This window comes from Tachypleus tridentatus, chromosome 1, assembly GCF_004210375.1.
Source record: "Tachypleus tridentatus isolate NWPU-2018 chromosome 1, ASM421037v1, whole genome shotgun sequence".
Classification (NCBI taxonomy): domain Eukaryota; kingdom Metazoa; phylum Arthropoda; class Merostomata; order Xiphosura; family Limulidae; genus Tachypleus; species Tachypleus tridentatus.
This window is the reverse complement of record NC_134825.1, coordinates 176887837-176914995: the sequence shown is the minus strand read 5'-3', so window position 1 is coordinate 176914995 and position 27159 is coordinate 176887837. Positions and strand designations below refer to the sequence as shown.

General features: G+C 35.0%; 2 protein-coding genes across 4 annotated transcripts in view; one reads left to right on the top strand and one right to left on the bottom strand.

Moving 5' to 3' along the window:
* Positions 1 to 23325, top strand: part of LOC143230976 (pancreatic lipase-related protein 2-like) — a 33070-nt gene extending 9745 nt beyond the window's left edge. For 2 of the 3 annotated variants that reach the window (XM_076465354.1, XM_076465345.1), the window contains 5 exons: positions 14066 to 14290; positions 15932 to 16168; positions 16346 to 16459; positions 18171 to 18347; positions 21308 to 23325. In XM_076465354.1, the coding sequence (XP_076321469.1) occupies positions 14066 to 14290; positions 15932 to 16168; positions 16346 to 16459; positions 18171 to 18199 (605 nt within the window). In that variant the 3' untranslated portion in view covers positions 18200 to 18347; positions 21308 to 23325. The remainder of the gene's footprint in view (positions 1 to 14065; positions 14291 to 15931; positions 16169 to 16345; positions 16460 to 18170; positions 18348 to 21307) is intronic. The other variant, XM_076465364.1, reaches the window with a different exon arrangement.
* A 1517-nt stretch (positions 23326 to 24842) lies between these two features.
* LOC143230984 (uncharacterized) lies at positions 24843 to 26953 on the bottom strand. Its single transcript, XM_076465377.1, has 3 exons — positions 26494 to 26953; positions 25906 to 26116; positions 24843 to 25556 (listed from the first exon to the last, which is right to left on the bottom strand). The coding sequence occupies exons 1-3, from the start codon at positions 26587 to 26589 to the stop codon at positions 25525 to 25527; spliced, it is 339 nt and encodes a 112-aa protein (XP_076321492.1). The 5' UTR covers positions 26590 to 26953; the 3' UTR covers positions 24843 to 25524.
* Between the last annotated feature and the right edge of the window lie 206 nt (positions 26954 to 27159).

Here is a 27159-nt window from a genome sequence, read left to right as displayed (position 1 = left end):
TAATCACAGGCTGAACAAGATAAGATATCACAGTTTTTATTTTCTCATCATTACGGACATTACAAGACAAGGTATCACAATTTTTATTTTCTCGTAATAACGGGCTGTACAAGATAAGATATCACAGTTTTTATTTTCTCATCATTACGGACAGTACAAGACAAAATATCACAGTTTTTATTTTCTCATCATTATGGACAGTAGAAGACAAGATATCACAGTTTTTATTTTCTCATCATTATGGACAGTACAAGACAAAATATCACAGTTTTTATTTTCTCATCATTATGGACAGTACAAGACAAGATATCACAGTTTTTATTTTCTCATCATTACGGACAGTACAAGATAAGATATCACAGTTTTTATTTTCTCGTAATCACAGGCTGTACAAGATAAGATATCACAGTTTTTATTTTCTTATCATTACGGACAGTACAAGACAAGATATCACAATTTTTATTTTCTCATCATTACGGACAGTACAAGACAAAATATCACAGTTTTTATTTTCTCATCATTATAGACGGTACAAGACAAAATATCACAGTTTTTATTTTCTCATCATTATGGACAGTACAAGACAAGATATCACAGTTTTTATTTTCTCATCATTATGGACAGTACAAGACAAAATATCACAGTTTTTATTTTCTCATCATTATGGACAGTACAAGACAAGATATCACAGTTTTTATTTTCTCATCATTACGGACAGTACAAGATAAGATATCACAGTTTTTATTTTCTCGTAATCACAGGCTGTACAATATAAGATATCACAGTTTTTATTTTCTTATCATTACGGACAGTACAAGACAAGATATCACAATTTTTATTTTCTCGTAATAACGGGCTGTACAAGATAAGATATCACAGTTTTATTTTCTCATCATTATGGACAGTACAAGACAAAATATCACAGTTTTTATTTTCTCATCATTATGGACAGTACAAGACAAGATATCACAGTTTTTATTTTCTCATCATTACGGACAGTACAAGATAAGATATCACAGTTTTTATTTTCTCGTAATCACAGGCTGTACAAGATAAGATATCACAGTTTTTATTTTCTCATCATTACAGACAGTACAAGACAAGATATCACAATTTTTATTTTCTCGTAATAACGGGCTGTACAAAATAAGATATCACAGTTTTTATTTTCTCATCATTATGGACAGTACAAGACAAGATATCACAGTTTTTATTTTCTCATCATTACGGACAGTACAAGATAAGATATCACAGTTTTTATTTTCTCGTAATCACAGGCTGTACAAGATAAGATATCACGGTTTTTATTTTCTCATCATTACGGACAGTACAAGACAAGATATCACAATTTTTATTTTCTCGTAATAACGGGCTGTACAAGATAAGATATCACAGTTTTTATTTTCTCGTAATCACAGGCTGTACAAAATAAGATATCACAGTTTTTATTTTCTCATCATTACGGACAGTACAAGACAAAATATCACAGTTTTTATTTTCTCATCATTATAGATGGTACAAGACAAGATATCATAGTTTTTATTTTCCCATCATTACGGACAGTACAAGACAAAATATCACAGTTTTAATTTTCTCATCATTATAGACGGTACAAGACAAGATATCAGTTTTTATTTTCTCATCATTATGGACAGTACAAGACAAAATACCACAGTTTTTATTTTCTCATCATTATGGACAGTACAAGACAAGATATCACAGTTTTTATTTTCTCATCATTACGGACAGTAAAAGATAAGATATCACAGTTTTTATTTTCTCGTAATCACAGGCTGTACAAGATAAGATATCACAGTTTTTATTTTCTCATCATTACGGACAGTACAAGACAAGATATCACAATTTTTATTTTCTCGTAATAACGGGCTGTACAAGACAAGATGTCACAGTTTTTATTTTCTCATCATTATGGACAGTACAAGACAAGATATCACAGTTTTTATTTTCTCATCATTACGGACAGTAAAAGATAAGATATCACAGTTTTTATTTTCTCGTAATAACGGGCTGTACAAGATAAGATATCACAGTTTTTATTTTCTCGTAATCACAGGCTGTACAAAATAAGATATCACAGTTTTTATTTTCTCATCATTACGGACAGTACAAGACAAAATATCACAGTTTTTATTTTCTCATTTATAGATTACAAGACAAGATATCACAGTTTTTATTTTCTCATCATTATAGATGGTACAAGACAAGATATCACAGTTTTTATTTTCTCATCATTATGGACAGTACAAGACAAAATATCACAGTTTTTATTTTCTCATCATTATGGACAATACAAGACAAGATATCACAGTTTTTATTTTCTCATCATTACGGACAGTACAAGATAAGATATCACAGTTTTTATTTTCTCGTAATCACAGGCTGTACAAAATAAGATATCACAGTTTTTATTTTCTCGTAATCACAGGCTGTACAAGATAAGATATCACGGTTTTTATTTTCTCATCATTACGGACAGTACAAGACAAGATATCACAATTTTTATTTTCTCGTAATAACGGGCTGTACAAGATAAGATATCACAGTTTTTATTTTCTCGTAATCACAGGCTGTACAAAATAAGATATCACAGTTTTTATTTTCTCATCATTACGGACAGTACAAGACAAAATATCACAGTTTTTATTTTCTCATCATTATAGATGGTACAAGACAAGATATCACAGTTTTTATTTTCTCATCATTACGGACAGTACAAGACAAAATATCACAGTTTTTATTTTCTCATCATTATAGATGGTACAAGACAAGATATCATAGTTTTTATTTTCTCATCATTACGGACAGTACAAGACAAAATATCACAGTTTTTATTTTCTCATCATTATAGACGGTACAAGACAAGATATCACAGTTTTTATTTTCTCATCATTATGGACAGTACAAGACAAAATATCACAGTTTTTATTTTCTCATCATTATGGACAATACAAGACAAGATATCACAGTTTTTATTTTCTCATCATTACGGACAGTACAAGATAAGATATCACAGTTTTTATTTTCTCGTAATCACAGGCTGTACAAGATAAGATATCACAGTTTTTATTTTCTCATCATTACGGACAGTACAAGACAAGATATCACAATTTTTATTTTCTCGTAATAACGGGCTGTACAAGATAAGATATCACAGTTTTTATTTTCTCGTAATCACAGGCTGTACAAAATAAGATATCACAGTTTTTATTTTCTCATCATTACGAACAGTACAAGACAAAATATCACAGTTTTTATTTTCTCATCATATGGACAGTACAAGACAAAATACCACAGTTTTTATTTTCTCATCATATGGACAGTACAAGACAAGATATCACAGTTTTTATTTTCTCATCATTACGGACAGTACAAGACAAAATATCACAGTTTTTATTTTCTCATCATTATAGATGGTACAAGACAAGATATCATAGTTTTTATTTTCTCATCATTACGGACAGTACAAGACAAAATATCACAGTTTTAATTTTCTCATCATTATAGACGGTACAAGACAAGATATCACAGTTTTTATTTTCTCATCATTATGGACAGTACAAGACAAAATATCACAGTTTTTATTTTCTCATCATTATGGACAGTACAAGACAAGATATCACAGTTTTTAGTTTCTCATCATTACGGACAGTAAAAGATAAGATATCACAGTTTTTATTTTCTCGTAATCACAGGCTGTACAAGATAAGATATCACAGTTTTTATTTTCTCATCATTACGGACAGTACAAGACAAGATATCACAATTTTTATTTTCTCGTAATAACGGGCTGTACAAGATAAGATATCACAGTTTCTATTTTCTCGTAATCACAGGCTGTACAAAATAAGATATCACAGTTTTTATTTTCTCATCATTACGGACAGTACAAGACAAAATATCACAGTTTTCATTTTCTCATCATTATAGATGGTACAAGACAAGATATCATAGTTTTTATTTTCTCATCATTACGGACAGTACAAGACAAAATATCACAGTTTTAATTTTCTCATCATTATAGACGGTACAAGACAAGATATCACAGTTTTTATTTTCTCATCATTATGGACAGTACAAGACAAAATATCACAGTTTTTATTTTCTCATCATTATGGACAGTACAAGATAAGATATCACAGTTTTTATTTTCTCGTAATCACAAACTGTACAAGATAAGATATCACAGTTTTTATTTTCTCATCATTACGGACAGTACAAGACAAGATGTCACAGTTTTTATTTTCTCATCATTATGGACAGTACAAGACAAGATATCACAGTTTTTATTTTCTCATCATTACGGACAGTAAAAGATAAGATATCACAGTTTTTATTTTCTCGTAATAACGGGCTGTACAAGATAAGATATCACAGTTTTTATTTTCTCGTAATCACAGGCTGTACAAAATAAGATATCACAGTTTTTATTTTCTCATCATTACGGACAGTACAAGACAAAATATCACAGTTTTTATTTTCTCATCATTATAGATGGTACAAGACAAGATATCACAGTTTTTATTTTCTCATCATTATGGACAGTACAAGACAAAATATCACAGTTTTTATTTTCTCATCATTATGGACAATACAAGACAAGATATCACAGTTTTTATTTTCTCATCATTACGGACAGTACAAGATAAGATATCACAGTTTTTATTTTCTCGTAATCACAGGCTGTACAAAATAAGATATCACAGTTTTTATTTTCTCATCATTACGGACAGTACAAGACAAGATATCACAATTTTTATTTTCTCGTAATAACGGGCTGTACAAGATAAGATATCACAGTTTTTATTTTCTCGTAATCACAGGCTGTACAAAATAAGATATCACAGTTTTTATTTTCTCATCATTACGGACAGTACAAGATAAGATATCACAGTTTTTATTTTCTCGTAATCACAGGCTGTACAAGATAAGATATCACAGTTTTTATTTTCTCATCATTACGGACAGTACAAGACAAGATATCACAATTTTTATTTTCTCGTAATAACGGGCTGTACAAGATAAGATATCACAGTTTTTATTTTCTCATCATTACGGACTTACAAGATAAAATATCACAGTTTTTATTTTCTCGTAATCACAGGCTGTACAAGATAAGATATCACAGTTTTTATTTTCTCATCATTACGGACTGTACAAGATAAAATATCACAGTTTTTATTTTCTCGTAATGACGGGCTGTACAAGATAATATATCACAGTTTTTATTTTCTCAAAAGTCCACATGTTTTTATTCCTTTAGATTCCATGTGACATGACGAATTACTTTTTCTGTTCTGTTTCTTACTATACAATCAGTGAATAATTTTTTTACTATTTACGTCACTACAATTGTATCCACAACTTTAAATAATTATCTCCTTTTCGTGAAAATCCACACAGACTGGTTCATTTACTTTCGAACAAACACACTTTGACAAGTTGAATTATTCTCATTGTATCTGTTGAAGTGTGAAACTCACTTTAAGAATCGCTCGTTATGGCTAAATTAACAATTACGCAGTCTGACTTAATTTTAACTTTGTCTTGCACTTATAACACGTGAAAGGAAAATGTAGAAATATCTGGACCTTGTTTGTTTGTTTGTTTGTTTGGGAATTTCGCACAAAGCTACTCGAGGGCTATCTGTGCTAGCCGTCCCTAATTTAGCAGTGTAAGACTAGAGGGAAGGCAGCTAGTCATCACCACCCACCGCCAACTCTTGGGCTACTCTTTACCAACGAATAGTGGGATTGACCGTCACATTATACACCCCCACGGCTGGGAGGGCGAGCATGTTTAGCGCGACGCGGGCGCGAACCCGCGACCCTCGGATTACGAGTCACACGCCTTACGCGCTAGGCCATGCCGGGCCTATACCTGGACCTCTAATGCCAACAATATTAAACACGACGAGAAAAAACTTTAACCTTCGAGTTAAATGACGTCAAAACTATTACATAAGCCTAGTAGAACAACAAACACTCGTAGAGATTTACTTATCACAACTGTTTATAACTATCACTGTTAAATTTTATCACTTGTTACGAAAACTAAACAACCATTAAATATTAAATAATCTAAATAACGTTTTTTTTTATGTTTAACAAGGACATTATCTACAAGATTATATCATACAGCTTATATGTGGGTATATGAGTTACATTGTCTATAAGATAATGTTGCATTTTCCCTTTAGGATATCAGGTACTGTGTCTGTAAGGCTAAAGCTACAACCAACATAGAAGCACCAAATCAGTTACTAACCTGAAGTGTATTAACGACACCACCGAGTCAGTTACTAACCTGAAGTGTATTAACGACACCACAATGTCAGCTACTAACCTGGAGTGTATTTACGACACCACCAAGTCAGTTACTAACCTGAAGTGTACTAACGACACCACAATGTCAGCTACTAACCTGGAGTGTATTAACGACACCACCAAGTCAGTTACTAACGTGAAGTGTATTAGCGACACGACCAAGTCAGTTACTAACCTGAAGTGTATTAACGACACCACCGAGTCAGTTACTAACCTGAAGTGTATTAACGACACCACCGAGTCAGTTACTAACCTGAAGTGTATTAACGACACCACCAAGTCAGTTACTAACGTGAAGTGTATTAGCGACACGACCAAGTCAGTTACTAACCTGAAGTGTATTAACGACACCACCGAGTCAGTTACTAACCTGAAGTGTATTAACGACACCACCAAGTCAGTTACTAACGTGAAGTGTACTAACGACACGACCAAGTCAACTACTAACGTGAAGTGTATTAACGACACCACCGAGTCAGTTACTAACCTGAAGTGTATTAACGACACCACCGAGTCAGTTACTAACCTGAAGTGTATTAACGACACCACCGAGTCAATTACTAACCTGAAGTGTATTAACGACACCACAATGTCAGCTACTAACCTGGAGTGTATTAACGACACCACCAAGTCAGTTACTATCGTGAAGTGTACTAACGACACTACCAAGTCAGTTACTAACCTGAAGTGTATTAACGACACCACAATGTCAGCTACTAACCTGAAGTGTATTAACGACACCACCAAGTCAGTTACTAACCTGAAGTGTATTAACGACACCACAATGTCAGCTACTAACCTGAAGTGTATTAACGACACCACCAAGTCAGTTACTAACCTGGAGTTTATTAACGACACCACCGAGTCAGTTACTAACCTGAAGTGTATTAACGACACCACCAAGTCAGTTACTAACCTGAAGTGTATTAACGACACCACAATGTCAGTTACTAACCTGAAGTGTATTAACGACACCACCAAGTCAGTTACTAACCTGAAGTGTATTAACGAAACCACCGAGTCAGTTACTAGCCTGAAGTGTATTAACAATACCACCGAGTTAGTTATTAACCTGAAGTGTACTAACGACACCACCGAGTCAGTTACTAACGTGAAGTGTACTAACGACACGACCAAGTAAACTACTAACGTGAAGTGTATTAACGACACCACCAAGTCAGTTACTAACGTGAAGTGTACTAACGACACCACCAAGTCAGTTACTAACCTGAAGAGTACGACACCACCAAGTCAGTTATTAACGTGAAGTGTACTAACGACACCACCAAGTCAACTACTAACGTGAAGTGTATTAACGACACCACCGAGTCAGTTACTAACCTGAAGTGTATTAACGACACCACCAAGTCAGTTACTAACGTGAAGTGTACTGACGACACGACCAAGTCAACTACTAACGTGAAGTGTATTAACGACACCACCGAGTCAGTTACTAACCTGAAGTGTATTAACGACACACCGAGTCAGTTACTAACCTGAAGTGTATTAACGACACCACCAAGTCAGTTACTAACCTGAAGTGTATTAACGACACCACAATGTCAGTTACTAACCTGAAGTGTATTAACGACACCACCAAGTCAGTTACTAACGTGAAGTGTACTAACGACACCACCAAGTCAGTTACTAACGTGAAGTGTACTAACGACACTACCAAGTCAGTTACTAACGTGAAGTGTACTAACGACACGACCAAGTCAAATACTAACGTGAAATGTATTAACGACACCACCGAGTCAGTTACTAACCTGAAGTGTATTAACGACACCACAATGTCAGCTACTAACCTGGAGTGTATTAACGACACCACCAAGTCAGTTACTAACCTGAAGTGTATTAACGACACCACCGAGTCAGTTACTAACCTGAAGTGTATTAACGACACCACCAAGTCAGTTACTAACCTGAAGTGTATTAACGACACCACAATGTCAGTTACTAACCTGAAGTGTATTAACGACACCACCAAGTCAGTTACTAACGTGAAGTGTATTAACGACACCACCAAGTCAGTTACTAACGTGAAGTGTATTAACGACACCACCAAGTCAGTTACTAACGTGAAGTGTACTAACGACACTACCAAGTCAGTTACTAACCTGGAGTGTATTAACGACACCACCAAGTCAGTTACTAACGTGAAGTGTACTGACGACACGACCAAGTCAACTACTAACCTGAAGTGTATTAACGACACCACCAAGTCAGTTACTAACCTGAAGAGTACGACACCACCAAGTCAGTTATTAACGTGAAGTGTACTAACGACACCACCAAGTCAACTACTAACGTGAAGTGTATTAACGACACGACCAAGTCAGTTACTAACCTGAAGTGTATTAACGACACCACCGAGTCAGTTACTAACCTGAAGTGTATTAGCGACACGACCAAGTCAGTTACTAACCTGAAGTGTATTAACGACACCACCGAGTCAGTTACTAACCTGAAGTGTATTAACGACACCACCAAGTCAGTTACTAACCTGAAGTGTATTAACGACACCACTAAGTCAGTTAATAACCTGAAGTGTATTAACGACACCACCGAGTCAGTTACTAACCTGAAGTGTATTAACGACACCACAATGTCAGCTACTAACCTGGAGTGTATTAACAACAACATCAAGTCAGTTACTAACCTGAAGTGTATTAACGGCACCACAATGTCAGTTACTAATCTGAAGTGTATTAACGACACCACCAAGTCAGTTACTAACGTGAAGTGTACTAACGACACCACCAAGTCAGTTACTATCGTGAAGTGTACTAACGACACTACCAAGTCAGTTACTAACGTGAAGTGTACTAACGACACGACCAAGTCAACTACTAACGTGAAGTGTATTAACGACACGACCAAGTCAGTTACTAACGTGAAGTGTATTAACGACACCACCGAGTCAGTTACTAACCTGAAGTGTATTAACGACACCACAATGTCAGCTACTAAACTGAAGTGTATTAACGACACCACCAAGTCAGTTACTAACCTGAAGTGTATTAACGACACGACCAAGTCAGTTACTAACCTGAAGTGTATTAACGACACCACCAAGTCAACTACTAACCTGAAGTGTATTAACGACACCACCAAGTCAGTTACTAACCTGAAGTGTATTAACGACACCACCGAGTCAGTTACTAACCTGAAGTGTATTAACGACACCACAATGTCAGCTACTAACCTCAAGTGTATTAACGACACCACCAAGTCAGTTACTAACCTGAAGTGTATTAACGACACCACCAAGTCAGTTACTAACCTGAAGTGTATTAACGACACCACCAAGTCAGTTACTAACCTGAAGTGTATTAACGACACCACCGAGTCAGTTACTAACCTGGAGTGTATTAACGACACCACCAAGTCAGTTACTAACGTGAAGTGTACTAACGACACCACCAAGTCAGTTACTAACCTGAAGAGTACGACACCACCAAGTCAGTTATTAACGTGAAGTGTACTAACGACACCACCAAGTCAACTACTAACGTGAAGTGTACTGACGACACGACCAAGTCAACTACTAACGTGAAGTGTATTAACGACAACACCGAGTCAGTTACTAACCTGAAGTGTATTAACGACACCACCGAGTCAGTTACTAACCTGAAGTGTATTAACGACACCACCAAGTCAGTTACTAACCTGAAGTGTATTAACGACACCACAATGTCAGTTACTAACCTGAAGTGTATTAACGACACCACCAAGTCAGTTACTATCGTGAAGTGTACTAACGACACTACCAAGTCAGTTACTAACGTGAAGTGTACTAACGACACGACCAAGTCAACTACTAACGTGAAGTGTATTAACGACACGACCAAGTCAGTTACTAACGTGAAGTGTATTAACGACACCACCGAGTCAGTTACTAACCTGAAGTGTATTAACGACACCACAATGTCAGCTACTAAACTGAAGTGTATTAACGACACCACCAAGTCAGTTACTAACCTGAAGTGTATTAACGACACGACCAAGTCAGTTACTAACCTGAAGTGTATTAACGACACCACCAAGTCAACTACTAACCTGAAGTGTATTAACGACACCACCAAGTCAGTTACTAACCTGAAGTGTATTAACGACACCACCGAGTCAGTTACTAACCTGAAGTGTATTAACGACACTACAATGTCAGCTACTAACCTCAAGTGTATTAACGACACCACCGAGTCAGTTACTAACCTGAAGTGTATTAACGACACCACCAAGTCAGTTACTAACCTGAAGTGTATTAACGACACCACCAAGTCAGTTACTAACCTGAAGTGTATTAACGACACCACCGAGTCAGTTACTAACCTGGAGTGTATTAACGACACCACCAAGTCAGTTACTAACGTGAAGTGTACTAACGACACCACCAAGTCAGTTACTAACCTGAAGAGTACGACACCACCAAGTCAGTTATTAACGTGAAGTGTACTAACGACACCACCAAGTCAACTACTAACGTGAAGTGTACTGACGACACGACCAAGTCAACTACTAACGTGAAGTGTATTAACGACACCACCGAGTCAGTTACTAACGTGAAGTGTATTAACGACACCACCGAGTCAGTTACTAACCTGAAGTGTATTAACGACACCACCAAGTCAGTTACTAACCTGAAGTGTATTAACGACACCACAATGTCAGTTACTAACCTGAAGTGTATTAACGACACCACCAAGTCAGTTACTAACGTGAAGTGTACTAACGACACCACCAAGTCAGTTACTAACGTGAAGTGTACTAACGACACTACCAAGTCAGTTACTAACGTGAAGTGTACTAACGACACGACCAAGTCAAATACTAACGTGAAGTGTATTAACGACACCACCGAGTCAGTTACTAACCTGAAGTGTATTAACGACACCACAATGTCAGCTACTAACCTGAAGTGTATTAACGACACCACAATGTCAGCTACTAACCTGGAGTGTATTAACGACACCACCAAGTCAGTTACTAACCTGAAGTGTATTAACGACACCACCGAGTCAGTTACTAACCTGAAGTGTATTAACGACACCACCAAGTCAGTTACTAACCTGAAGTGTATTAACGACACCACAATGTCAGTTACTAACCTGAAGTGTATTAACGACACCACCAAGTCAGTTACTAACGTGAAGTGTACTAACGACACCACCAAGTCAGTTACTAACGTGAAGTGTACTAACGACACTACCAAGTCAGTTACTAACCTGGAGTGTATTAACGACACCACCAAGTCAGTTACTAACCTGAAGTGTATTAACGACACCACCGAGTCAGTTACTAACCTGAAGTGTATTAACGACACCACAATGTCAGTTACTAACCTGAAGTGTATTAACGACACCACCAAGTCAGTTACTAACGTGAAGTGTATTAACGACACCACCAAGTCAGTTACTAACGTGAAGTGTACTAACGACACGACCAAGTCAAATACTAACGTGAAGTGTATTAACGACACCACCGAGTCAGTTACTAACCTGAAGTGTATTAACGACACCACAATGTCAGCTACTAACCTGAAGTGTATTAACGACACCACCAAGTCAACTACTAACGTGAAGTGTACTAACGACACCACCAAGTCAGTTACTAACCTGAAGTGTATTAACGACACCACTAAGTCAGTTAATAACCTGAAGTGTATTAACGACACCACCAAGTCAGTTACTAACCTGAAGTGTATGAACGACACCACAATGTCAGCTACTAACCTGGGTGTATTAACAACAACACCGAGTCAGTTACTAACCTGAAGTGTATTAACGACACCACCAAGTCAGTTACTAACCTGAAGTGTATTAACGGCACCACCAAGTCAGTTACTAACCTGAAGTGTATGAACGACACCACAATGTCAGCTACTAACCTGAAGTGTATTAACGACACCACCGAGTCAGTTACTAACCTGAAGTGTATTAACGACACCACCAAGTCAGTTACTAACCTGAAGTGTATTAACGACACCACTAAGTCAGTTAATAACCTGAAGTGTATTAACGACACCACCAAGTCAGTTACTAACCTGAAGTGTATGAACGACACCACAATGTCAGCTACTAACCTGGAGTGTATTAACAACAACACCGAGTCAGTTACTAACCTGAAGTGTATTAACGACACCACCAAGTCAGTTACTAACCTGAAGTGTATTAACGGCACCACCAAGTCAGTTACTAACCTGAAGTGTATGAACGACACCACAATGTCAGCTACTAACCTGAAGTGTATTAACGACACCACCGAGTCAGTTACTAACGTGAAGTGTATTAACGACACCACCAAGTCAGTTACTAACCTGAAGTGTATTAACGGCACCACAATGTCAGTTACTAATCTGAAGTGTATTAACGACACCACCAAGTCAGTTACTAACGTGAAGTGTACTAACGACACCACCAAGTCAGTTACTATCGTGAAGTGTACTAACGACACTACCAAGTCAGTTACTAACGTGAAGTGTACTAACGACACGACCAAGTCAACTACTAACGTGAAGTGTATTAACGACACGACCAAGTCAGTTACTAACCTGAAGTGTATTAACGACACCACAATGTCAGCTACTAACCTGAAGTGTATTAACGACACCACCAAGTCAGTTACTAACCTGAAGTGTATTAACGACACGACCAAGTCAGTTACTAACCTGAAGTGTATTAACGACACCACCAAGTCAACTACTAACCTGAAGTGTATTAACGACACCACCAAGTCAGTTACTAATTTGAAGTGTATTAACGACACCACCGAGTCAGTTACTAACCTGAAGTGTATTAGCGACACTACAATGTCAGTTACTAACCTGAAGTGTATTAACGACACCACCAAGTCAGTTACTAACCTGAAGTGTATTAACGACACCACCGAGTCAGTTACTAACCTGAAGTGTATTAACGACACCACCAAGTCAGTTACTAACCTGAAGTGTATTAACGACACCACCGAGTCAGTTACTAACCTGGAGTGTATTAACGACACCACCAAGTCAGTTACTAACGTGAAGTGTATTAACGACACGACCAAGTCAGTTACTAACGTGAAGTGTATTAACGACACCACCGAGTCAGTTACTAACCTGAAGTGTATTAACGACACCACAATGTCAGCTACTAAACTGAAGTGTATTAACGACACCACCAAGTCAGTTACTAACCTGAAGTGTATTAACGACACGACCAAGTCAGTTACTAACCTGAAGTGTATTAACGACACCACCAAGTCAACTACTAACCTGAAGTGTATTAACGACACCACCAAGTCAGTTACTAACCTGAAGTGTATTAACGACACCACCGAGTCAGTTACTAACCTGAAGTGTATTAACGACACTACAATGTCAGCTACTTACCTCAAGTGTATTAACGACACCACCGAGTCAGTTACTAACCTGAAGTGTATTAACGACACCACCAAGTCAGTTACTAACCTGAAGTGTATTAACGACACCACCAAGTCAGTTACTAACCTGAAATGTATTAACGACACCACCGAGTCAGTTACTAACCTGAAGTGTATTAACGACACCACCAAGTCAACTACTAACGTGAAATGTATTAACCACACCATCAAGTCAACTTCTAACTTAAAGTGTTTGCTTACATATCTACTGCCGCTGATTTGATGTGCAGTCCAATATTAGTACTCTCACAAGACAAATACAATGTAACCTGTTCATAAACTTTATGTTTGTCTTTCAGGTTTGGATCCAGCTGCACCAATGTTCGAAACTTATAATCCAGCCGTTCGTTTAGATCCATCTGATGCCCAGTTTGTGGACGTCATTCATACGAACGGTGAGAGTATGGTTCTAGGAGGACTAGGGGTTTATGAATCAATAGGGGACGTAGACTTCTTTCCCAATGGGGGAAAGTTTCAAAAAGGATGTAGCAACGTTTTAGTTGGAGCTCTTTCTGACATATTTTGTAAGTTTGTGACGACAACAATAGAACTACTACTACGTAGTAAACAGTCCTGTTAAAAGTTTGTGACGACAACAATACGAACTACTACGGACGTAGTAAACAGTCCTGTTAAAAGTTTGTGACGACAACAATACGAACTACTACGTACGTAGTAAACAGTCGTGTTAAAAGCTTGTGACGACAACAATACGAACTACTACGTACGTAGTAATCAGTCCTGTCTATAAGGGCAATAAAATGTCTTTTGCTCACTCAGTACGGCTCATGTTTAACTTTTTTTTTACTCACTCAGTACGGTTACTATCTTACTTTTTTTTTTCTTACTCACTCAGTACGGTTACTGTTTAACTTTCTTTTTTAACCACGGTTTTTGTCTTACTTTCTTCTTTTTTACCCGCTCAGTACGGTTCTTGTCCTACTTTATTTTTTTTTATCCACTCACTACGGTTCTTGTTTAACTTTCTTTTTTGATCCACTAAGTTTGGTACTTGTTTTATTTTCCTTTTTTTTACCCACTAGTTTTGTTCTTGTTTTATTTTCCTTTTTTTTACCCACTAAGTTTGGTTCTTGTTTAACTTTCTTTTTTATTCACTCAGTACGGTTCTTGTCTTACTTTCTTTACCCATTAAGTTCGGTTTTTGTTTAACTTTCTTTTTTACTTACACAGTACGGTTCTTGTCTTACTTTCTTTTTCTCACCCACCGCCTGTGCTACTGAGAGTATTATTATACTAGCCATAAAATTACACTATTGTATGATGTTTGCAACGCTATCCTGTGGGAGATGGCGCTGCAGAGCCATAACGACCTTACTGGTTGAATGAAACAAGTATTTAATTTTGTATATCTTCGATCTATCATTGAAGTCTGATAAAAAATATATATACCCATGTTACTGATACTGTGACACGTTAATAACACTTTAAAGTAAATATCTAGTCATATGGTCTGATAAATAATACATATTGAAATGTGAACGAAAAGAGAGGCTTGAATGTGCCATATTTCTGACAACGTAATATTTACCATTTAAAACATTGTACACATCCATTATGATATTACTACTTCTGAAATACAATGTATCAAAAATTTCTAACTTCACTTTTGGCATTTAAAAAACGACTTTTTGGGATATGTTTTTTTTTTTTAAGACTGAAAAGTAGTTCATCTTTAATAACTAGCCGTCCCTAATTTAGCAGTGTAAGACTGTAAGCTAGTCATCACCACCCACCGCCGCCAACTCTAGGGCTACTCTGCACATTATAACGCCCCACGCCTGAAAGGGCTAATATGTTTGGTTGGATGTGGATTCGAACCCATTAGCCTCAGATTACGAGTCCAACGCCTTAATCCATGCCGGACTCTCAAGTAGTATATATAAAAACTATTCATATAATAGAAGTATTTTGAACGTCGTTGTTTCATAAATTTTATATTTTTCCAAAAAAAAAATAGCTGTTGTTTTTACTTAGGTTGCTGCAGACAGATATGATATATAGCATGTGGTATTGTTGTATTACTATGGTAAAAGTGCAAGTACATTACATCATAATGACTTCTATCAAAGCGCTAAATATAAAAAATATTTCTTTCCCACTGGGGTATAATTTTACAGAGGGTTTTATTTTACTTTACTTGATAGGGGGCCAGTGGCATTCTCTGTGCCATCACAGAAGAGCTATCGAATATTTTATAGAATCCATGAAGCCTGGTTGTTCATTTCTCTCCGTTGCTTGTGACGACTACGACGACTTTCTTCGTGGCAACTGTTTTTCGTGTTTCGACAACACGTCATGCTCTAACATGGGTTATTTTGCTGATGAATTACTTCCACGAGGAAAGATGTTTTTACTAACACGAGCCGATGAACCGTATTGTGGTATGTATTGGATGCACGAAACCTAATACTGGTCTACTGGAATGAACAGAATAAACGTAGTTACCATAATTATTTTAAAATTAACAATAACCAGTTCTAATTAAAATAAAATACTAATGATTGAATTTTTTAATAAAATGAATTAAACAAATTTTAAACAGCATGTCTATTTCACAGGTAATCAATATAGAGTTATTGTGAACAACACCCAGGAACAAGGGAAAACATGGGGTCGTTTGGAAATTACGTTAATAGATGTGCAGGAATATAGTGAGACTTTTATCTCACACAGTAAGTATATAATACCAGCCGAAACGTTTTATGTCACACAATAAGTATACAATAACAGCTGAAACCTTTTATCTCATAAAGTAAGTATACGATATCAGCTGAAACATCTTATGTCACACAGTAAGTATATAATAAGAGCCGAAACGTTTTATGTCACACAATAAGTATATAATAACAGCCGAAACGTTTTATGTCACACAGTAAGTATATAATATCAACTGAAACCTTTTATGTCACACAATAAGTATATAACAAGAACCGAAACGTTTTATGTCACACAGTATGTATATAATATCAACTGAAACGTTTTATGTCACACAGTAAGTATATAATATCAGCTGAAACATCTTATGTCACACAGTAAGTATACAATATCAGCTGAAACGTCTTATGTCACACAGTAAGCATATAATATCAACTGAAACATCTTATGTCACACAGTAAGTATACAATATCAGCTGAAACTTCTTATGTCACACAGTAAGTATATAATATCAGCTGAAACATCTTATGTTACACAGTAAGTATACAATATCAACTGAAACTTCTTATGTCACACAGTAAGTATACAATATCAGCTGAAACTTCTTATGTCACACAGTAAGTATATAATATCAGCTGAAACATCTTATGTCACACAGTAAGCATATAATATCAGCTGAAACATCTTATGTCACACAGTAAGTATACAATATCAGCTGAAACTTCTTATGTCACACAGTAAGTATATAATATCAGCTGAAACATCTTATGTTACACAGTAAGTATACAATATCAGCTGAAACATCTTATGTCACACAGTAAGTATACAATATCAGCTGAAACATCTTATGTCACACAGTAAGCATATAATATCAGCTGAAACATCTTATGTCACACAGTAAGTATACAATATCAACTGAAACATCTTATGTCACACAGTAAGTATACAATATCAGCTGAAACTTCTTATGTCACACAGTAAGCATATAATATCAACTGAAACATCTTATGTCACACAGTAAGTATACAATATCAGCTGAAACTTCTTATGTCACACAGTAAGTATATAATATCAGCTGAAACATCTTATGTTACACAGTAAGTATACAATATCAGCTGAAACATCTTATGTCACACAGTAAGTATACAATATCAGCTGAAACCTCTTATGTCACACAGTAAGTATATAATATCAGCTGAAACATCTTATGTTACACAGTAAGTATACAATATCAGCTGAAACTTCTTATGTCACACAGTAAGTATACAATATCAGCTGAAACATCTTATGTCACACAGTAAGCATATAATATCAGCTGAAACCCTAGTAGTGATGTTACACATCTAGTTCAGTACGGATGTTACATATCAAGTTTAGTACTGATATTACATGTCTGGCATAGTAGTGATGTTACATGTCTGGTGTAGTAGTGATATTACATGTCTAGTTTAGTACTGATGTTACATATCAAGTTTAGTAGTGATGTTACATACCAGTTTAGAAGTGATGTTACATATCTAGTTTAGTAGTAATGTTACATATCTAGTTTAGTAGTAATGTTACATGTCTAGTTTAGTAGTAATGTTACATGTCTGGTGTAGTAGTAATATTACATATCTAGTTTAGTACTAATGTTACATATCTAGTTTAGTACTAATGTTACATATCTAGTTTAGTACTGATGTTACATGTGTTGTTTTGTAGTAGTGTCACTTTGTACATTTACAGAAGTTATGAAGAAATTCAAGATGACGTAGAAATCCAGAGTGTCGTCGTTACATATCCTCTTCTTTCTAACATAACTAAAGTATTTATAACATATCACAAGTATGAAGGATGGTTCTATAGTGGACTGGACGAATGGAAAATAAATACACTTTCTATCACTGATTCGTTCGGAAATATGTGAGTTTTGTTGTTCTATTTGTTATCCATTTACAGTTTGTGTGTATGTATGTTTTCTTATAATAAAGCCTCCTCGGGCTATTACTGTGTGTACCGAGGTAGACGTTAGTTTAACCTTCGAGGACTGACCACTGTCCCAGCAGGGTACTCCATTTACAGATTAGTATATTTTCACATATGCACTTTATTGGTGATCAGTTCGGAAACGTAAATTTCATTAAGTATGTTCTGTTTGTAATCCCTTTACAGACACGTATGTTTGGATATATTCGTATGTACTGTTTCAATGATCCATTTGAAGACATGTAAATTTCACACGTATATTCTTTCGGTGATCCGTTTGTAGACAGATATAATTCTTGTTTATATTCTGTTGGTCATCCACTTCGACACCTTTAATGTACAAAACAAAATCAGTCTAGCCTCTGTATATATTCAAAATTTGTGGATACATTTAAAGCTTGTTTACATTTACTATTGTTTTATTACATTTGTAACTATTGTAGTTATATGTATTTAAGCTTGATATATTCAACTGAGCGGTTACTCAACATCAAACAAATAATTTTCATCCAAATTATGATGTTTAGGAACAGCTTTAAGTTCTGTAGTGAAATAAATTATATGATTTTATTGAAGTACTAACACGTATTTTGAAATGTTCGATACGTGTTTCAGTTGTGTCAATCATATGTTATTAGAGAATGTGGTATGAATGCTTCGTGAAGACTTGTTGAAGTTTTTCTGTTACATACAAGTGTTGTTTCCGTTAGAGTTTTTGGATGCTGGAAGTTCATCTACTAAACACTGGATAAAAGTAATCATTGGTTCTGTGGATATAATATAATGTAATATTCTCTGGTATTTCCTGCGAAACATTTTATTAATGTTCATGAAATTATTACCTAAAGTTTTGGAGACCATCGGAAATATTTTTATTTACTAATCATTAACATAGATGTAGTTTAACACACTGTCTTATAGATACAGATCCGTTCCAGCCATATGTTGAAGGTTACGATGACATTAACTGTTTCTATATGGTAATCTGCCAAGATTTGATTAGATAAAGATGAAATTAATATTATTGGAGGATAAAGTGCTTTTATTGGATATGTAAGACCAGTGAGTTTAAGATTTATTATTTAGTGACCAGCAAGAGTTCAGGTTTATATATTCTTGATGTCTGTGTCACGTATGTATTCTGAACCCTTTTGAGCGTAAACATATACGTTATGTAGTTTTGTTGCAAAGCGACACGACAGCCATTGTTGGAACGCCTTTTACACTGGATATTCATTGGTAGTGAAAAGGTCGTTTTGTTTTAACTTTTTATCAAAATGTGTAAATCCCTCCCGTATGCACTACAAATTTTGAAAGACAAAAAACAACAAAATTGTTGGAACCCATTGCTACTAAAACACACTGGCTTTTGTATATAAATTAGAAGTTGTTATATAAAGAACCATTTTTTTCTATATGATTTTTCGCTAGCTTGTCTCATTAAAAATATGCACACGCGCATGCGCGCGCACTTAAATAAGTAACTCAACCCAGGTGCACACACTCACAACCCACTTATTATGGGTGCAATATTTGAAGTCTTTCTGTTTTTCCTTTTGAAGTTTCGGGAGTGACACACATAAAGACCCATTTTTTTTATTACAGATATAATATTTAGTTTTCATAACAAGTGTTAAAAGTCACTTATTTTAAAAGCAATAGTTATGACCAGTTTCATTTTGTACGAGTCTTAGTTGTGTATGAAGTATAATTGCTGTACAAGCTTTTGTAATATTGGTAACATCCTCTTACTCGAAGCTTCAAAGGTTTCTCGTTATGTTTAATATTGTTACTAGAGGGCTAGATATTTCTAGATTTTGCCGTTGTGTGTTATAAATACGTGCAGATGCAGAAGTAAATTGGTAAAAGGAGAAGTGAAACAAAGTGTAGTTAGACTGCATGATAGTAGTCTAAGGTGAAATTATCATAGATTGTATTGTAATATCAGAGCTGTAGAATAGTAATTCTTTTTTGCGTCAAAAGTCTACTTAAGCTGGTTTAAAACCCAAATAAAACGAATTATTCTTCTACAGCTCTGATATTGCAATACAATCTGTGATAATTACTACAATTGTATCAACCCACAGAGTAAAGTGAATTTATTGCAGCTGTGTTGTAATAATAAGGAAAAATTAATTCTTGTAAATTGGATTCTAAAGTAACTAAAGCAGTTTATATGGACTTTTGAGGGGAAAAAAAGAGTATTATTTAAAGATCTAGATTAAACTGTGATAACCTATAATGTAAGGAATTTATTTTTTACATACATTTGACAAGTTTTGAATATATTATTTTGAAACAAGGTTGTCTGTTTATTGTTGAAATTTATCGCCAACAACTTACAGACACTTACTGTAAAGAATAGTGGCCCAATAGAAACCTCATACTATACAACTAATCTATAAATAATTGGCCAGGTGATGATTAAGAACTAAGATGTATGCAGGATTATTAATCTTTATTTAGTTACTTATATGTGGATTTCACGAATATTCAACTTCAGTTAATGTTAACAGTTGAAGACAGTATGGTTAACATACATACAAAACAATTTATTTTTAAAGTAAGTAATACTTTACCTTTGGAATTAATGTAGCAATTTTATCTCTATATTAAATTTGATCTTAAGGATTGGAATAATATTTTCTCTGAAATTCCTGCACTGATAAGGGATCATAAGGTCATTAAGTTCATTCAAGAATCGTTATTATAAAAGCTTATTCTCACTACATTAGCAAATGTTACATATTCAAGTGTAAGGAGTGATATGAATACATTTATGTATATGTTTTATTAAAGTACGTTCAGATGATAATGTTTCAACTGTAGTTTTTTTTCTTTATTACTTGGCTCCTGTCACGTTAACTCCTTTTTAAAAACACACTTTCATTTTATAGGTTTTCTTACTGTTGCTATGCCACAGTTTTAAGGAACAAACAAGAGGTAGTGCTTGATCTAGAACCCGGTGAGTGCATATTTCTAGAAATCTGATTTGGAAATCTGAAGCAACACTGCCAAGCCTTCTATTACCGGACATTTCACCACGAGTGATAAAAGAAAAAACCATCGTTGCGACCATTGAACCACAATCATAATTACATTATTATGTAAAGTTGAAAGTTTCGTGTTGAACTAAGAATATTTATTTAATGTTTTCACATTATTAAACTTAACATTGTAAGAATATGATATATTGATAACAACATTGGTGAATATTAGTTAGGCCTAAGAGGGCAGGCGCTAAGCCTAGTTTCGCATATTATTGTTATTAGCGTTACTCAAGTAAGTGTTAAGTACTTGAAGGTGGGGAACGTTAAAAAGTTCATGACTGTTCAGCCACTTAGGTTAGTTGGTGATTGAAAATCATCTTAGTTCTTGTGTTTCCTTAGTGTAACAGGGCTGTTAATATTTTCAAACTGGTATTCCTATTTTAATGTGAAATATTTATCATCATGCATTATGATGATCACACACTATTCTGACATTGTAGTTTTGGCTGTGACCCACACATCTTCAAAAGATATTCACAAACCCTTTTCTGTAAACAGAACATCGACTGCCAAGACAGAGTTTAAACAAACGAAATCCACAGAAATTACATTGAATCTGCATCATACGTTGATTAATTGTTTTGAATTAAGCACAAAGCTACACAATAGGCTATCTGTGCTCTGCACACCACAGGTATTGAAACCCGGATTCTAGCAATGTGGGTCTGCAGACCACTGTGCCATCGGGGGACTTGCATCATATGAACTGAACAGGGCGAGACTATAGAGATTAGTAAAACTTAACTTTCTTTGCAATATTTTTCATGAAAGTAAATCGGAAGCTTGTGAATATTCACCCACTTTGGCCCGACATGGCCAGGTGGTTAAGGCACTCGACTCGTAATCTGAAGGTCGCGGGTTCGAATCCCCGTTACACCAAACATGTTTGCTCTTTTAACCGTGGGGGAGTTATAATGTGATGGTCAATCCCACTATTCATTGGTAAAAGAGTACCCCAAGAGTTGACAGTGGGTTGTGATAACTAGTTGCTTTCCCTCTAGTATTACACTGCTAAATTAGGGACAGCTAGTGCAGATAGCCCTTGTACAGCTTTGTGCGAAATTAAAAAAAAAAAAAAAAAACCAATCACCTACTTCAAGTCATATTGCTAACCAAGAGACATGTCCAGCTTAATCACAATGAACTTGGGGGCCGAAGGGTTCACTACAGTAATGTTCTGTTCTTTCACTTTCCATCATTGAACGTCCATGCTATACAAATGTGCCATGACAACTCTAGTCATAAGTGTCACTCTGTATCATTATAGTGTCTGCATTTTTAGTGACCCTAATATAAGGTGTTAAACTTGTACACCAGGGCTCCAAAATTCTCCCCTACTTATAGTAGTTCTTATAGAGTGTGATTGTGGTTCTTTCAGTCAAACCCAACCAGAACTTGACAACAGAACAGGAAGTTCTTTATACAGGTTACAATTTATGAAGGTAACCAATTTTTGGAAGACTGTAGAAAAAGATTTAATGGACATGTCTCTCAATCCATTTATTTATTTTCTATAGTGTGTCTTGTCTTATTTCCAGAAATATAGTTATTCTAATGAATAGCAGTTTCATCATACTCAAAATGTTAGTTTAAATATCCTAAATGTTGATCCGTGTTATTTATTACAACAATAATTAATATTTAAACATTCAAGACAAAATGGATTTGCCTTTAAATTAAGACATGAAAAGAAAATTTTGGGTTTGATACCTTTGTCCTAAAGTGTACATCTGTGTGTACGCCATTTCTTAAGAACTAAAAGGTCTAGAATATTGTAAAGAATCCACAGTAATTCACATTATCATCTCTAGTATTAAGAATGTAATATTTAAATTGAAATATGCATTAAATTTATGTTAACAATATTGAATTTCTGTCGTCTAATATATGTTATAGTTCCCCATCAATATAATATATAAAAAATAAACAAATATTTATTTTGAACAGTTAAATCATATTTCAAAACATTTTCTATGAAATAAACTTTCAACCAATATAACAATATATTAGATTATCAAAACTATTGTTTTAATGAAAAATACAATGCCACTTGGAATTGTGTACAAATACCCTTAAAAGTTATGTCATTCTTATACTGTATTATAATGTATACTAGTGAATTTCTACACATAATTCAATTAGGCAGCTTTAGGCCTAAGTTCTAAGTTAACTTTAGTGTAATTACGAAACTCCACGGTAACTGATAAATATGCTAAATTATAGCTCCCAACTATTCAAACACTGTTGAATTAACCAACCCATAGAAAAGAAAAATTGTGATTTTGTCGTGGAATTTAGGGAAGAAAGGCAAAGTCTTTAAAGTGTCTGCTGATGAAATAGAACAAATAATAAACAGCAAAGGCAATCAGAAACAAAACACTGAGAAAAAATTGAATATCAGAAATAACTCCAATGAATGCAGTAAATCAAAATGACAGTAATAAGATCATTACTATAAATTATGGTGAACAAAGCCACTTAGATCTTTGCTAGACTAATGATGAACAAAGCCACTTAGATCTTTACTAGAACTAATGGTGAACAAAGCCACTTAGATCTTTGCTAGAACTAATGGTGAAAAAGCCAGTAAGACCTTTGCCAGGACTAATGGTGAACAAAGCCACTTAGATCTTTGCTAGAACTAATGGTGAACAAAGCCACTTAGATCTTTGCTAGGACTAATGATGAACAAACCCAGTAAGACTTTTTCCAGGACTAATGGTGAACAAAGCCATTAAGATCTTTGCTAGGACTAATGATGAAGAAAGCCACTATGATTTTTACTAGAAGTAATGATGAACAAAGCCAGTAAGACCTTTGCCAGAACTAATGGTGAAGAAAGCCACTATGATTTTTACTAAAAGTAATGATGAACAAAGCCATTAAGATCTTTGCTAGGACTAATGATGAACAAAGCCACTATGATTTTTACTAGAGGTAATGATGAACAAAGCCAGTAATACCTTTGCCAGGACTAATGATGAACAAAGCCACTATGATTTTTACTAGAAGTAATGATGAACAAAGCCAGTAAGACCTTTGCCAGGACTAATGGTGAACAAAGCCACTGTGATTTTTACTAGAAGTAATGATGAACAAAGCCAGTAAGACCTTTGCCAGGACTAATGGTGAAGAAAGCCACTGTGATTTTTACTAGAAGTAATGATGAACAAAGCTAATAAAACCTTTGCCAGGACTAATGGTGAAGAAAGCCACTATGATTTTTACTAGAAGTAATGATGAACAAAGTCAGTAAGATCTTTGCTTAAAAATTACGGAAATTAAATAGTCAAAATGATTACATTCTGTTTGATTTGCAAGCAGTGCTTGAAGCATACGTCAACTTAACTTTGTATCAAATTAACATTATTAATTTCTACAATCCCCATAAACTCACAACTGTAACACAGTTTTCTAGGATGTATGCTGGGTACCACTAAACTGACTTAGTAGATGTAGAAAGTGTCATGTAGTGCTTGTAAACTAACTAGGACTACTGTTACAGGCTGTCACTTTGATAACATTCTATGGTGTAATAAACACAAGTACTAATATAACATGTTATTTATTAAGCTACATAAACCAAAACACTGGTAAAGAAAACAGAAGAATTACCTCTAGATATTGTTACAAATTAATGCTGTTTCAGGTCTAAATAACTCCTTTATGTTAACAAATAAAAGTAAATAAACCGTTTATCTGTGTGGCAGGCTGTAGCTAATTTAAGCCTACTATTCACAAGTATTATGTATCAATAATTGTATACATAAGTATATAATCACCCATATGTAATCATAGATTGAGTAAGCACTACTACATGGCTGATGAGAGCATCCTTAATAAGTAATTTTCCATATTTCTACAAATTTTTACCATGTAACGCTGCATACATTTCAACTTTTATATTTTTTTAAGTAAACTGTAACAAAAGCAAACTTTGTTCCTGAGGAGACATCCAGGTTTCATAACCAAATATTGAAATGCAGGTAACAACAGTTTCTTCATCAACATACCTCATGATGGCTCAGGCTTTACAGATGGGTGCTGAGGGTGTTAACAAGTTGCTATTCTATACCACGAAGAAAAAGAAACCACTCTAAAAGAAACAACAATTAAACATAAAGTTATTTAAAACACACAGTTCCTTATGACAGAAAGATTCTATTAAGAATTTAAACAGTAAGATATACACAGAATAAAATCTACCACTGTACATTCAAGTTAATAAAAACTAAGACGTATAGCAGTTTTATTAAACAAAACATATGTATTAATATAAAAATATATAATGTTATTGTGTAGAACAGGATATACAACACTGTATACATCAGTGTTAGAAAATATTTTACACAAGTTATTAACAATAACATGCACATTACCGTTGATAAACTGGAAGATGTCTACTAGAGTTAAAGTACTACCTTGTCACTTGACATGTGGCTAACCTTCTGTTCCAAGCACCCGAGAAGACCCTTCATCAGAACTTGTCATTAGGTTATAATCCATATCTTTATCAAGGGTTATACAAGGATGGTTCCAACGAGAAACAGGGATAGTTCTAGGAAAGTTGCAGATGGTTCCAACAGTAGGTGTAAAAGTACCAACAACAGAAAGGCTCATTCCACTAGTCGAATGCATATTTGGATAACAATATATCTACAGTAGAGAAAAAACACATAATAATCGAGAATAGCAAAATACAACTAACAGCATACATACCACACAAGATAACTTGTATACAACTAACACCATATATGTACCACATGAGATAACTTGTATACAGCTAACATCATACATACCACACAAGATAACTTGTATACAACTAACACCATACATACCACACGAGATAACTTGTATACAGCTAACACCATAATACCACACGAGATACCTTGTATCCAACTAACACCATACATACCACATGAGATAACTTGTGTACAACCAACAGCATACATGCCATATGAGATAACTTGTATACAGCTAACAGCATACATACCACATGATAACTTCTATCCACTAAAATACGTTGAACATACCTGTGTCTGTGGATGAAACTGCGAGAAACCCTGGTCAGTTTTTTCAAGAGTGGTGAAGGAAGATGACATCGGTTCTAATGACATAGCTGTTAACATTAAGAGATTACTATTGATCAAATAGTTATATTGTTTGTAGTAAGAGTGAGCCTAGAAGGATAGAGCCTAGCATTTACCTCAAAGTCTGCATGCGGGTCACAGGATCATGAGCCAAACATGCTTGCCATTCAACCATGATTTTTTTTATAATGTGACACTCTATGCCATTATTCATTGGTAAACAGTTGATATCTTCACTCGCCACCTGATGAGTGAACATTAATAACTAGTGATCAAAACCTATGGTAGTGCATTGTGATACTTTAGCAATTTTTCATCTACTGTATCTCAGGCTATCCCAAACTATCTCATATTTACAAGAGTTGTCTTCTACTGGACTCTTATTTCACACACAAAATTTCAAGGTAATCCATTCATAAATACCCGAAATATAACATCTCCAGTTCTGGTTGAGTTGTTTCCTTCTTTTTATCCCGCACCAATAGTACAGAAACTTTATTTGTAACAAAAATATACACAACTTCTATCGATTTCTTTCAAATCTGACACAATGATAGTTCTTTACAACCCACAATTAGAACTTTAATTTGGTGTATATACAAGACACAT